This window comes from Leptonychotes weddellii, chromosome 9 (genome assembly GCF_054177405.1).
Source record: "Leptonychotes weddellii isolate Sample4059 chromosome 9, ASM5417740v2, whole genome shotgun sequence".
In the NCBI taxonomy this organism is placed as follows: Eukaryota; Metazoa; Chordata; class Mammalia; order Carnivora; family Phocidae; genus Leptonychotes; species Leptonychotes weddellii.
In genome coordinates this window covers 104057410-104072441 of record NC_138377.1, presented here as the reverse complement: position 1 = coordinate 104072441, position 15032 = coordinate 104057410, and the positions used below count along the sequence as shown (strand labels likewise).

General features: G+C 41.3%; 1 protein-coding gene across 1 annotated transcript in view; it reads left to right on the top strand.

Moving 5' to 3' along the window:
- The first annotated feature begins 4362 nt into the window (after nucleotides 1–4362).
- NIPA1 (NIPA magnesium transporter 1) overlaps nucleotides 4363–15032 on the top strand; it is a 73193-nt gene continuing 62523 nt past the window's right edge. Inside the window, exon 1 of the mRNA XM_081831475.1 lies at nucleotides 4363–4539. Coding sequence (XP_081687601.1) covers nucleotides 4377–4539 — 163 coding nt within the window. The 5' untranslated portion in view covers nucleotides 4363–4376. The remainder of the gene's footprint in view (nucleotides 4540–15032) is intronic.

Genomic DNA, 15032 nt, shown 5'->3' with positions numbered 1-15032 from the left:
ATTTTTGAAAATCAGTCTGACTTCAGAGTTAAAAAAAAAAACCCACAAATACTTCTATTAAGAATATTTGCAGGGATGCCTGGGTGGCTCAGTCAGTTGAGCATCTGACTCTTGATTTAAGCTCAGGTTTTGATCTCAGGGTTGTGAGTTCAGGCCCCACATTAGCCTCCATGCTGGGCATGGAACCTACTTAAAAAGAAAAAAAGAATGTTTACAAACACATAAAGAGAGAATAGCATGCAATTCTCATATACTTTTACTTGTCACCCAACTTAATTAGCAACTTTCTAGTGTTTTTACTCTTTTAATCTTGATGGGAAAGGCAATCACATGTGTGCAGTCTTCTGACCCCTGCTTAGCTGCATGAGAATGGATGTAGGGCCTAGAATACTTCTTTTTCAAGACATATAGAGCCTTGGCAGTTTATGCTGGGTTTATCACCTTGTGTGGCAATACCTTTCCCTGCTTCAGATTCTGTGTACTCCTTTGTTCTGCTTAAGCTTGTGCATCATATGGCACTTGACCAACCCCACTACTATACCCATTCCCAGCAGGGAAGGAATGGGGTCCTTAGCTTGTAGCAAAAGAGGGGTGAATACAGACCATTGCCCTGCATTGGCCACAGGCTGGAACCTGTTGACCATGACAGACTAAAACCCATTGTTGAAGCTGATCTTGCTCTGGTTCTTCTGTGTGAGAGTTAGGTGTTGGTCTATCCAGTGCCTATGTGAATCATGTCTCTCTTGGTGACCCCGGCATTTATAAACCATGGAGTGAGTAGACATCTTGTGACTACTGCTCTTGGTGGCAGGTATCCATACGCTATTTTGCTATCCTCCATGCAGCAGGACTTGTCCTTGCCTGGAGGTGGTAACAGGTGTCATTTGCTTGATAAACCCATTTACACATATGCTTACACACTCATTTTATTTCCTTATGAAATTTTAAAAAGCAAATCCCCAACATAATCATTTCACATATAAATACTTCAGTAGTTGTCTGTAATAAAGATATTAATACAACCACAATTTCATTAGCACACCCAACAAAATTAACAATCATTTTTTAACATTAACATTTATTAACATTAACCCCATTTGTGTTCAATGTGACTTCAGACTCTTAACATAACATTTAATGCCAGAAGATGAGACAATGCCTACAATGTTTTAGGGAAAGAAAGTACAGTTTGAAAATATTATATTTGTCCATTTTGTGGTTCAGGCAAACATTCCATAACAAAAGAACTCAAAGATTATAGCATCCATGGTTGTTTATTTTTAATATATGTTCAGTGAAAATTTTCTAGTGAATTGAAAGATAGAAAAAATTGGTTGAAGGATGATGTGAATAATGAACCCAGTTAAGTATATATTTAAGATTGTACAAATATAGAATTATTAACACAGTGTAGTCTCTAAATGTTATATACCTTCACAAAGTAAAAAAAAAAATCATAAGGAGCTGGTAAGTGAGCTGATTTCCTCATTTGTCATTGCAAGGAGTCAAGTGATACTGTTTTAAAAGTTAAGAGTTAAGAGAAACATAATAACTCCCATCTCAATGTTTTTCACTGACCTCAATTTTAGAGGCATCTTTTAGGAACTAGAGTCTATTGTGGTAGAATAGTACTTATCTCAGCTTCATTTTTATTCCAGCTTTTTAAATGTTAAATCCAAGTAATATATAGTTTTCTCTTTCAAATTAAAATACCATATGTGCCTTCCCATTTGATAACATCGATCTTTTTACTCATATACTTATCTGGAAAAATGTTTGGAGGGGAGTTCTTAATGGTAATAATAGTTATTTTAGGGTGATGGAATTTGGGGTGAGGTTTTATATTCTCTGGCACTTACTGAATTCACTGAGTTGTTTTTTTAACGAGCATGACTTTTTTTGCCAAAAGCTCTGAAGGCATTATTTAAAATATACATAAATACATATATATATTAAATAATACTGACATTATTAGAAAAGTAAATAATTATGATTATGTTGGCAATGCTGTTGCTGCTGCTTTCATTTGCTTGCTTCTGCTGAGATTTATAATAGAAGTTATTGCTTATTTCAGGAAATACCACTTATGCTCACAGGTATATTTAAAAAGAAAAAGCAACCCCTTTACACCTACTAGGATAGCTATTAAAAAAAAGACAACTGGAAAATGCCAAGTATTGGTGAGAATGTGGAGAAATTGGAACTCTTGTATATTGCTGGTAGGAATGTAAAATGGTGCAGAGACTATGATAAAGTTTGGCAGTTCCTCAAAAACCTAAACATAGAATTACTGTATGACTCAGCAATTCCACTCTTAGGTACACTATACCCAAAATATTTTAAGTCAGGTACTCAAACAGATACTTTCATGCCCATGGTCTTTGCAATATCATTCACAAAAGTTGAAAGGTGGGAACAACCCAAGCGTCCATCAACAAATAACAGATAAACAAAATGTTGTATATACATACAATGGAATAATACTCAGCTATAAAAAGGAATCAAGTTCTGACACATGCTACAATATGGATGAACCTTAGAACCAAGTGAAAACCAAGCTAAGTGAAATAAGCCAGCCACAGAAGGACAAATATTGTATAATTCCATTTAAACAAAAGATCTAAAATGTGCAAATTCATAGAGACTGAAAGTTTATAAATTACCAAGGAGTAGGGGGAAGGAGAAATGGGGATGACTGCTTAATGGCTACAGAGTTTCCATTTCAGATGATGGAAAAGTTTTAGAAATAGACAGTGGTGAGGGTTGCACAACATCGTCAACATAATTAATGCCAGTGAACTGTACATTAAAAAATGGTTAAAATGGCAAGTTTTATGTTATATACAACTGACCCTTGAACAATGTGGGGGTTAAGGGCACCAACTCTTTCCCTGCACAGGAAAATCTGTGTATACCTTTTGATTCCCTAAAAACTTAAGCACTACTAATAACCTATTGTTGACCAGAAGCCTTACCAATAACATAAACAGAAGATTAACACATATTTTATATGTTATATGTATTATATACTGTAGTCTTACCATAAAGTAAGTTACAGAAAACATCAAGAAAATCATAAGGAAGGAAAAATACATTTATAGTACTATATTGTAAAAAACATGAGTATAAGTGGACCCAAGCAGTTCAAACCAGGGTTGTTCAAGAGTCAACTGTATGTTACAAGAAAAAAGAATAAACAATGGGCTAGATTCATTCAGCATGAAAGTTTTCATACAGAATAGTATAAGATTTCATATTGCTCCACAAACTAATAATGCTGTAGATATAGATTTATACACTTTAACCTAGTTTCAAAATTTATGAAGATGTTTATTACAGCATCATTTATAATAGAAAAAACCTGGTAGCCAAACAACCAACAATTGCTAAATAGTTGGACAAATTACGGTAATTAACTTTATTGGAAATTATACTGTCATTAAAATAATAATTATGTGGCAACACGGAAACTGATTATGACATTAAATAAAATGGATATTTTGTATATTGTAATTGGAAATACGTAAAAGTATGTATCCTAAGGGAAAACACCTAAATAATAATTAGGCTAGGGTTGTGGGATTGTGGAATTTTTAAGTAACTATTTTCTCGTTCCCTAATTTTGATATATTTTATTGAAAATAAATTAGGAAATTAGTACGGTTACAAGCTCACTGCTCCATTGTGGAGGCAACTTGACTTCACCCCAGTCAGCGGTCCCATTTGAGTGTCTACAGCTGAGTCGTCCAGATTTCAGGCCCTACCAGAGATTCCCCGTTGGCCTCCGCCTTGAAGCTTTGTGGGGATCGTGATCCCAGCAAAGGCTGCGTCCTGCTGGTCCCCTTCTGGTCCCAAGTATTGCATGGGACCCATACTAAAAAATTATTTATCTGAGATAAAAGTTAGTGGGATTCCTCTATTTTCATTTGCCAAATCTGGGAACCCTACCTCCACCCACCCACCCACCGCCTTTTCCCTTTCCTCAACACCGCCCCTCTTACCACTCCCCTCTCTCAATTCCTTCCTCACTGTCACTCTTCTCCTTTCCACTCTCACTCTCCTCCCGGAGCCCCGGATCCATCCTCCATCTCCCGGGTCCGCGGAACCCGGGCTTCACCCCCACTCGCCTAGCCCAGAGTTCCCCCACCGCAAACTTGTCGCAGAGCCCAAGTTCCCCTCGTCCTTTTTTCCGCCTCGGCGGAACTCAGAATCCTCCCCACCCCCCACTCCGTCGCTGCCCCGCGGATGCTCAGATCCCAACCCCACCCTCCACTCTTCCCAGTCCCGCGGATTCGCGGGTCCACCCCCCAACCCCCACCTCCGGCCCGGGCGCGCGCGGCGCGCAGGCGCAGGCGCGGAGGGCGGGCGCGGGCGGCATGGGGACTGCAGCGGCGGCAGCGGCGGCGGCCGGGGAGGGGGCGCGCAGCCCGAGCCCCGCCGCCGTGTCGCTCGGCCTGGGCGTGGCCGTCGTGTCGAGCCTGGTGAATGGGTCCACGTTCGTGCTTCAAAAAAAGGGCATCGTGCGCGCCAAGCGGCGAGGTAGGGCGGGCCGCGCGGGCTGTGCTCTGGGTCGGGGGTGGGGGTGGAGGGAACAGCCGCCGGGCGGTGGAAGGGGGAGCGGCCGCATGTTGGGGGGTGTTTGGGTCGCCGCTCAGGGCCGGGCCCAGGCAGAAGGCGGAGCACCTCGGGGGGGCGGGCTGCGCGGGCGGGAGGCTCTTCGCCCACCTGAAGCGCAGGCACGGTCGCGGCCCTGCGCCCCAGAAGCGTAACAGCCGCTGCCCTGTTTTGCCCGCCCTGGTAGTTGTGTCTCCCCCACCTTTTTCTCCCTCCCTAGCGGCTGGAGAGGCCTTGTTCAGTTTGATAGGGTTTCTCTAGCTGACTTCTATCTTCCTTCCCAGACCCTCCCACTCCCTCTGCAGCCGCGCAGCCTACTACTAACCTGCCCTCCGGTTGGAGCCCAGGCGTCCCTGTCACCCGCACCCATCCGCTGCTGGGGAAACCTTCCCGTTTATAGTATCCCCGAAATGGTCGAAGCGCAGTACTTGCCCAGAAGGAGCGACAGCCCTTTCGCCTCGGCTGTGGCCCCAGCCTCGAGTGCACTTGGGAGAGCAAGACCCGCTCATTTGCGCCCCCCCCGTCACGCTGCAGTGGCCACGCCAGTGCAGAAATAAGAACTGTGCACTAGGCAGGCCAGGGCGGGACAGGTGGGTCAAGGAGGCGCTCACTCTCAGGGTCAAGCAAGAGGTCTGTACTTTTCTTTAGCTTCTGTTCCTGGAGTCCTTGATTGAGCCACCCTGGTTTAGACTTGAGCCATCTGATTACAAGTGATCCTTAATGTGAAGAAAGCGAAGGGCAGATTTTTTTTAAAAAGCAAAAAATGGACCAACTTAGTATTCCCTTGGTAGATACACCACCAAACCCCACTCCTTAGTAATGTGGAAAGTGAGAGATGTAGCATAGTTCTTTGCCAGCGTCCCTCTGTTTTAAGAGAGATCTGAGACAGTTTACTGAATGCAAGATGTAACATGCTTTGAAACTGAAAAGAAATGCTGCTTCCAGAAGGACAGGGAATCTTGTGGTTGTTAGCTGTATTTTCATAAGAATGGTGTTAAGAGTTCTCTGGGGAAAATGAGACCACCAGGTCATGGGTTTGAGAATAAATAAACTTATTTAATAGTTCTGATTCCAGAACACAGGTGAAACTTTCTCAGAGTGTCCTGGATGGTGAGCCAGGGGTCCCTTCAGGAAAGAGATAAAGGGGCCTGTAATCTCAAATGAAAATATAAAATCATGGATATTCGTTTAAAGAATTAAACTTCGAAGTGAAAACACTGAAGTTTACATAAAATCTAAATAAAAGCAAGTATGACTTCCTTAGGATGCAGATGTGAAGACACGTCCGGCAGTGGTAGTTTTCAGGGAGCACCTATCAGTGTGAAGTGTTTGCTGTGACTCAAAAATAAACAACACATGTGCCCATGGGTAAAATGTGTGGGAGGAGAACTCCACCTCTGTGATGCTCCTTCCAAAAACAACCCCAGTCTCACCATGAGAAAAACATCAGACAAACATGAATTGAGGAACAGCCTGCAAAATGTCTGACCAGTCCTTTGCTGAGGTTGTAAAGTCTGAGAGACTGTCACAGGAGTCTAAGGACACATGACAATATTAGGGAAAATCTAAGGAAACCTTAATACAGACTTTAGTTAATAAAAAAGTTATTGAGTAAAACTAAAGTTAACACTTTAGTGTTTTAGCTCAGCTTATGTGTTTGAGGGAATTAGTGAATAAGAAAATAAGAAACAAATCAACCAGAAAAAAACCCAGCCATGATTGATACTGTTATTTATAACTACATACTATGCCTTTAAATTAATAAAAGTGAAAATGTGATATTTGCTAATTTCATACTTTCCCACTTACCACCCACTGCCACAGATTCAAGTTAGTTGGGTTGCTCATAGTGATAGAAGACAGACATATACATTTGTTTTGATAAATTTAGTTTTGATTTGTTCAACAGATATTCATGAAGCTCTTATTATGTGCCAGGCACTGTTGTAGGTATTGAGGATATGCAGTTTTAGACTCTACTCTCCCTAAAATCTTTTCCCACTTCTGCTAACAAGCAGCAGAGTTGACTATTATGAAATGCCTGAAATGGAGGAGATAGGAGGAAAGAGGTAGCTAAGAACTAGGAAGTCAGGTTCTTGCATTAAAGGAGACTGGTCAGTTTCTTACACTATAAAAACCTGTCTCACTGAAAGTTTCCTTTTTTTTTTTTTAAAGATTTTATTTATTTATTTGACAGAGAGAATGCACAGCAGGGGGAGCGGCAGGCAGAGGGAGAGGGAGAGGGTGAGGGAGAAGCAGACTCCCCGCTGAGCAGAGAGCCCAATGTGGGGCTCCATTCCAGACCCTGGGATCATGACCTGAGCCAAAGGCAGACTGAGCCACCCAGGCGCCCCCTGAAAGTTTCAACTTTAAACGAATTGCCACATGAGAGCATTTCTTTGGAGTTTTAGCTTCAGGAGAGGTAAGTTCTGGTCTCAGCCCTTCTACTGGGGATTTTGGGGCAAGGCTTCCTCTGTTACAAACTTTCATGAACTTTTGAAAGGGCCTTCCCAGTGAATGGAGTACCCAGATAGTCCAGGAGCATTCTCCATAACACAAGCTCATGGTGGACTGCCTGACTCCTGGGGAGTCTTTGAAGGACTCTGCATGGGAAGAGGGAAGAGGGCACACAGATCATTTCTAGTGTTAGAACCCAGTTAAAGCAGAACTTAGTGAGAGAAACAAGGTAATCATTGGGTGTGAAAGCATTTGTGGAAGCCAGTTACAACTTTTAGAATTTTTGTGCACATAGGTGAGGATGCCCAGGGAGTCTGATGACGTGAGGGTGGTATCCTGCCCTCGAGCAGGCTTTGTGGAAACAATCTCAGGAGAGTCATGTGTTTGAATTTGCTGCAGGCTTTGGAGAATTGCATAGTAAGTTACTGTATGTAGAACGCCCTAGACCAGGATGAACCAGCTGATCTTTTTAAAATCCCTTTCATCAAAACCAGGAGATGCCATCTCCTACTCATTAGAATGGCTATTGTAAAAACAAAAAAAACGAAACATAAAATCACAAGTATTGGTGAGGATGTGGAGAAATTGGAACTCTTGTACACTGTTCATGGGAATGTAAAATGGTGCAATTGCTATGAAAAACAGTATGGCGAGTCCTCAAAAAATTAAACATAGAATTACTATATGATCCAGCAATCCACTTCTGGGTATGGACCCAAAAGAAGTGAAAGCAGTGTCTTGAACAAATACTTGTACACCCATGTTTATAGCAGGAACCTAAGGACGTAGCATAGACAAAAGGTGGAAACAACCCAAATATCCATTGACAGATGAATGGATAAACAAATTGTGGCATATACATTCAAGGGAATGTTATTTAGCCTTAAAAAGATGTTAATTCTGACACATGCTACAACATAGATCAACCTTGAGGACAATATGCTGAGTGAAATAAGCCAGTCAGAAAAGGACACTTTATGATTTCACTCATATGAGGTACCTAGTCAAATTCACAGACAAAGAAAGTAGGATGGAGGTTGCAGGACCCCAGGAAGCAGAGAATGGAGAGTTAGTGTTTAATGGGTACAGTGTTTCTGTTTGGGAAGATGAAAAAGTTCTGGAGATCAGTGGTGGTAATGGTTGCACAACAATCTGACTGTACTTAATGTCGTAGAATCACACACTTAAAAATGTTTAAAATGGTAAATTTAATGTTATGTATATTTTACCATAATAAAAAAATCCTTTTCAGATTTCATAGTCTCCTTGCTGAGGAGTACAGCCTAAAGGTATAGTCCCACTGTTAAGACACTCAGAAGGTGAGTGAATTGTCTTGTGAGAGTGGAAACCGGTAATTCAGGCGTTCCACCTGCTGCCCCAAGCCTTTCTGTACATCGTTTCTGAAGCGCGCATTTTTCCTGGCTGTGGGATATTTGTGTGCTTTCTCCTTGCCTCTCCAGCCATCTCCAGACACACGTGTTCGGCACATGTGCCTCTACACCCAGAGACAAGACAGGCACATGTTGTCTTCATCCCTGTAGCCCTTTGGTCTGTGGTTAATTTCCACTGCTTCTGTGAACCCTCCTGACCTTGCCAGATGGGGTCAGTTGCCTCTCCCATGTGTTTCCTCAGTACTAGTCCTCAACACCCTTCTGCCCCTGAAACCCATGGGATGATGTCCTGTTTACTTGTCTGTGTTCCCCCTGGATCTTGGCTTGTCAAGGAAGGGCACAGCTCCTGTCCACTTGGGACGCATATGGTGGACACTCAGTAATGCTATCTAACTGGTCAGGAGTAACTGTTGCATGAAGAGGGTAAAACTGAACCTTATATTTCAGAGCGTTATTCAAGTTACTTAAAGCTAACCTCATTTATCTGTGGCCCTACTAAGTAAAGGAGGCCAGAGTTACTGCTAGATCTGAACATCTACACCTGTCTGATCTCTGTCTAGTCCTGAGGAGAGATCATCGATAAGGAACATGGTGAGAATAGTGGGAGAGTAGCTCTGCAGCCTGTACCTGGTTTAACTGATACTGTTTCCATAAGAAGAGAAGATAAAGGAGGCTTATAGAAGACCCATGGTATCCCAGACTCATGTATCTGTCAGCTTCCTGAGCCCCCCCTCTCTCATTCTGTCCCTTCTCCTTTTTTCCCTTCCTCCATCTCTCCATATAGTCTCTTCACATGTTGCCACCTTGGGCTTCCTTACACTGTGGTGATCTAAGGGAAGTCAGACCCCTTACATGGTGGGTAGTTTCCCCTAGACGAAACCTCCCAGGACCATGGTGGAAGCTGCATAGATATTTGTGGCCTGATCTGAGAAGTCTTGCAGTGCTACTTCAGCCACATTTTATTGGCCTACTCAGGGCCAGTCCAGGTTCAGGGTGGGAGGGGAATGTATGAGGGCATGGATCCCCTGAGGTGTGATACAGAAGAAGAAGTTGAGGCATGCACCTGATATGGGACTGCTGGTGTCAGGATTTGAACCCAGCTCATGCTGATTATGAATATCATCTATTTTACCCTGGTCCCTGTAGGAAAGATAAGGGGGAAGATAGACAAGTTCACCTGCAGAGGATAAGACTTTTCTCTTGAGGGGATTCACAGTTTATTTGGTAATCTGATACTGAGCTTTATAAATGTGGATAATACCTGAAGACATTAGGGCAAATAATTTATTCTCGGGGAGCCTGGGTAGCTCAGTCAGTTAAGCGTCCAACTCTTTGATTTTGGCTTGGGTCATCTCTCAGGGTTGTGGGATCAAGTCCCGGATGGGCGCTCAGCACAGAGTCTGCTTGGGATTCTCTCTCTCCCTCTGCCCCTTGCTCTGCTCGTGCACTCTCTCTCTCTAAATAAATAAATAAAATCTTAGAAATATAGTCGATTCTCGGGCGCCTGGGTGGCTCAGTTGGTTAAGCGACTGCCTTCGGCTCAGGTCATGATCCCAGGGTCCTGGGATCGAGTCCCGCATCGGGCTCCCTGCTCAGCGGGGAGTCTGCTTCTCCCTCTGACCCTCCCCCCTCTCATGCTCTCTCTCTATCTCATTCTCTCTCAAATAAATAAATAAAATCTTTAAAAAAAAAAAAATATAATCGATTCTCATTTTCATATGATATAAGCAAAATACCCCTTGGTCTTATTGGACTGCTGTTGGACAGAGTATATGTTTTCCTCAAAAATATTTATAGATATAGTATAAAATATAATGCTATTTATATTTTCAATCTTTTAATTAAGTCCTTGATGAGGAAACGATCCTTTAAAATTTTTTTTTAACTATGAGGGACTAGGAAAGACCATTCTTCACATTAAATAGGTGATGGGGATTGAAGAGGTCACTTGTGATGAGCACCAGGTGATGTATGGAAGTGTTACATTGTACACCTGAGACTAATATTACATTGTATGTTAACTAACTGGAATTTGAATACAAACTGAAATACCACTTTTCAAAAAGTAATATGCACAATCCCACACTCCCTAAGCCCAAACTCCCTAATACTTCTGGGCCAGGAACTTGTGACTTTGAACTGGCACCTAGACATTGCCTGGAACAGCCTGAAAGGCAGTGCCCTTGACCCAGGGGACAGTAGGCAGGCAGAGGGTTTGCCTTGCTTGTTCATGCCCAGTCAGAGCTCTTTGGGATGATGTAATTATTCAGCAGAGTGTGTCATGAATTCCCAGAACGTGGGCATGTCATGTTCTTTAAAACATCTTCTTCCTGACTGTAGAGTTTTTGGCCATTGTTTTAAATCTGGGAAGTACATAAAACTATGAATAGGAAAGGGCGCCTGGGTGGCTCAGTTGGTTAAGCGACTGCCTTCGGCTCAGGTCATGATCCTCGAGTCCCAGGATCGAGTCCCGCATCGGGCTCCCTGCTCGGCAGGGAGTCTGCTTCTCCCTCTGACCCTCCTCCCTCTCATGCTCTCTGTCTCAAATAAATAAATAAAATCTTTAAAAAAAAAAAAAACTGTGAATAGGAAAATAAAATGTATCACTTCCTCAACTTGAGATAACTGCTGTTATATTTAGGGTGTATTTCTTCCTAATCATTTTCTTTTTTTTTCTTTAAAGATTTTATTCATTCATTTGGCAGAGAGAGCGCACAAGCAGGGGGAGCAGTAGGGAGAGGGAGAAGCAGGCTCCCTACTGAGCAAGGAGCCCGATGTGGGGCTGATCCCAGGACATTGGGATCATGACCTGAGCTGAAGGCAGACGCTTAACTGACTGAGCCACCGAGGTGCCCCTCTTCCTAGTCACTTTCGATACTTATCTTTCAAAATAGAATTTTAATGAAAAAATTGTACATACAAAATATATCTAACACTGATCTAGGGTATAAAGTAATAAACAGCACCCATCAGATATTCCAAAAATATGTATCCTTAAAATCTTTAAAAAAAACCCACTTTTTATTATGGAAAATGTCAAACACATACATAGAAAAAATAGTGTAATAGACCCCCATGGTACCTATCACTTAGCTTCAACAATCATCAGTTTGGCCAATCTTATTTCATCTATACCTCAAGTGCCGTCCCTTCACCCCCACCCAGTGGAATTTTTTACCCAAATTTCAGGCAGAATACTATCTCATCTAGATATTTCAGTACATATCTCTTCGTTAAATAAAACCATAATATATTTATTGTACCTAAAAATTAACAATCGTTCTTTAATAATTCTCATGCTCAGTGTTTAATATTCTGTGGTTATCTCAAGTTTCCCTCACTTTATCTTTTAGAATCAGGATCCAGTTTTGGCCCATATATTGCTCTTAGGTAGTACAGCTCTTCATGTACTTCTTTAAAAATTTAAATTCAATTAGCCAACATAGTTTCAAATGTAGTTTTTAGTAATTCATCCTTTGCCTATAACACCCAGTGCTCATCACATCACGTGCCCTCCTTAATGCCCATCACATGTACTTTTAAAAATGGGACAGAACATACGTGAGTCTATGCTGTGTGTGTCAGTTTATATCCTGTGGTTATGCTCCATCTGTCATGAATTCATCTCATGTTGTTAAATATTCTTTGAAAAAATATTCAGTGGCTGCATAAATGTTACCATTCTCCTTTTGTAGGACATGGGTGTTTCTAGTTTCTTTGTTAATGTAATATGTTATATTGAATATCCTTGCATGTAAATCTTTGTGGGTTATTTCCTTTGGGTAGCTCCCTTGCAATAGAATTTTAAAAGTGATGTTTTTACAGACTGTATATATTTATACGTGTGTGTGTGTATGTGTGTGTGTGTGTGTGTGTAGCCAATTCCCACCAGCAGTGCAGTGTGTGTGTGTAGCTATTCCATTCCCACCAGCAGTGCTTGAGAGGCATGCTCATATTTATTTATTTGTTTATTTATATTTTTTCAAAATAAAGATTTTATTTATTTATTTGACAGAGAGAGACATAGCGAGAGAGGGAACACAAGCAGGGGGAGTGGGAGAGGGAGAAGCAGGCTTCCTGCAGAGCAGGGAGCCCGATGTGGGGCTCGATCCCAGGACCCTGGTGTCATGACCTGAGCCGAAGGCAGATGCTTAACGACTGAGCCACCCAGGCACCCCATCATGCTCATCTTTAAATGTAGTGGAAATACAAACATGTATGCCCAAAATTCATTTTCCGACAATTTTGGCTTATCTCTTATAGTTCCATTCTAGTAGTCATGAATGAGAGCTCATTATCCTAGATTGTTCTGTTCACATCAGTAGAGCACACGAGTACAGGTATAGATATCTGACATCTACCTGTCATGAAAGCAGGAATCAACCACCTTGGCTTTTCTGCCTTCAGGGTGTGTCTGGGGCAGCCTCCATCTCTGTGAAGAAAAAACTGGGAGAAAAAGCTCTGCAATTATGGCAAGGAGAAACTGGATGCTCTTCAGGGCAGAAACCATGCCTTGGGAGTCTTTTTAAGTCTTTGTATTCACTAAGGACTGTGTACCTGATGGTTCTAGTAAATAGATGGGCAGAGTAAGGAAATAGAATACAACTGTTGCACTGAGCTTCCTGGAGGGAGTAGGATGAGAAAGGAGAATGTGTTAATATATACCATATTCATTTTCCTTCTGAAACACAGAATGTCATTTTCTGAAGAAACAGAGAAACTTTATCACAGAAGTTAATGCATTTTGGTCAACATTGTGTGGGCTAACCTAGAAGTTTAAATATTGTTTATAAACTATTTCTTTTAAAAAATATTGGAGTATAATTACATAGAGTAAATTGCACAAATCATAAGCGTACAGTTTGATGAGTTTTGACAAATAAATATACTTGTGTAACCGACACCCCAGTAAAGGAAATTGATTATTGCCATAACCCTAGAAAGTTCCCTCATGTCCTTTTTCATTCTATCCTCCCCACACCAGAGTGCCCACTCTTCTGATACCTATCTGCACAGAGTGAATTAGCTTTGCCTATTCTTGAACTTCATATAAGTGGATTCATACAGTATGTATTTTCTTACGTCTACTTTTTTTTTTGCTCAGCGTGGTTTGAAGATTCATCATCGTGTGTGTATCAGTAGTACATTTCTTATATTGCTGAATAGTGTTCCATTGTTTGAATATGCCATAATTTGCTTATTCATTCTCCTGTGATGAACATTTTGGTTGTTTCCAAATTTTTACTATTTGAATAAAGGTGCAGTGACAATATAATTCATTTTAAAACATAATGTTTTCATTTCTTTCCAGTAAATACCTTGGAGTAATAGTGTTGGATCATGGAGTAGGTATATAATTAAATTTTAAGAAACTACTAAACATTTTCCCACTATAATTGTACCATTTTACATTCTCATTAACAATGTATGAGGGTTTCAGGTGTTCCACAGTCTCTTCAACATTTCATGTCATCATCTGTTTAATTTTAGCCTTTCTGGCGAGTGTGTAGTGGTATCTCATGACTTTGATTTGCATTTCCCTAATACCATATGATACCCAGTATCCTTTTTTTTTCTTTAAGATTTATTTGAGAGAGAGAGTGCACGTGCACACAAGCTGGAGGGGCAGAGGGAGAGGGAATCTCAAGCAGATTCCACGCTGAGTGTGGAGCCTGACGTGGGGCTCAATCCCACAACCCTGAGATCATGACCTGAGCTGAAAACAAGAGTGGGTTGCTTAACCGATTGCACCACCCAAGTGCCCCAATATTGAGTATCTTTTAATGAGTTTATTGGCCATTTGTATATGCTCTTTAGTAAGGTGTCTTTTAAAGAGTTTTGCCTATGTTTTATTGGATTGTATCTTTTTATTATTTATTGTATATATATTCTAGATACAAGTCCTTCGTCAGATATAGGAATTGCAGATCTTTCTCTGTGGCTTGCCTTTTCATTTTTTTAATGGTGCATTTGGAAGAACAGAAAATTTAAGTGTTGATAAAGTGTAACTTTTTTTTGTTTTTTTTTAAATTTTAATTCCAGTTAACATACAGTGTTATATTAGTTTCAGGTGTACAGTGTAGTGATTCAACAATTACATAAATCACCTGGTGCTCATCACAAGTGCACTCCTTAATCCCCATCACCTATTTAACCTATCTCCACTCTACTCCCCTCTAAATAACCATCAGTTTGATCTCTGTAATTAAGAGTCCTGTTTCTATAGAGCTACCGTACGACCCAGCAATTGCACTACTGGGTATTTACCCCAAAGATACAAATGTAGGGATCCGAAGGGGTACGTGCACCCCAATGTTTATAGCAACAATGTCCACAATAGCCAAACTATGGAAAGAGCCCAGATGTCCATCGACAGATGAATGGATAAAGAAGATGTGGTATATATATATATATATACACACACATACATACAATGGAATATTATGCAGCCATCAAAAGGAATGAAATCTTGCCATTTGCAACGACGTGGATGGAACTGGAGGGTGTTATGCTGAGTGAAATAAGTCAATCAGAGAAAGACATGTATCATATGACCTCACTGATATGAGG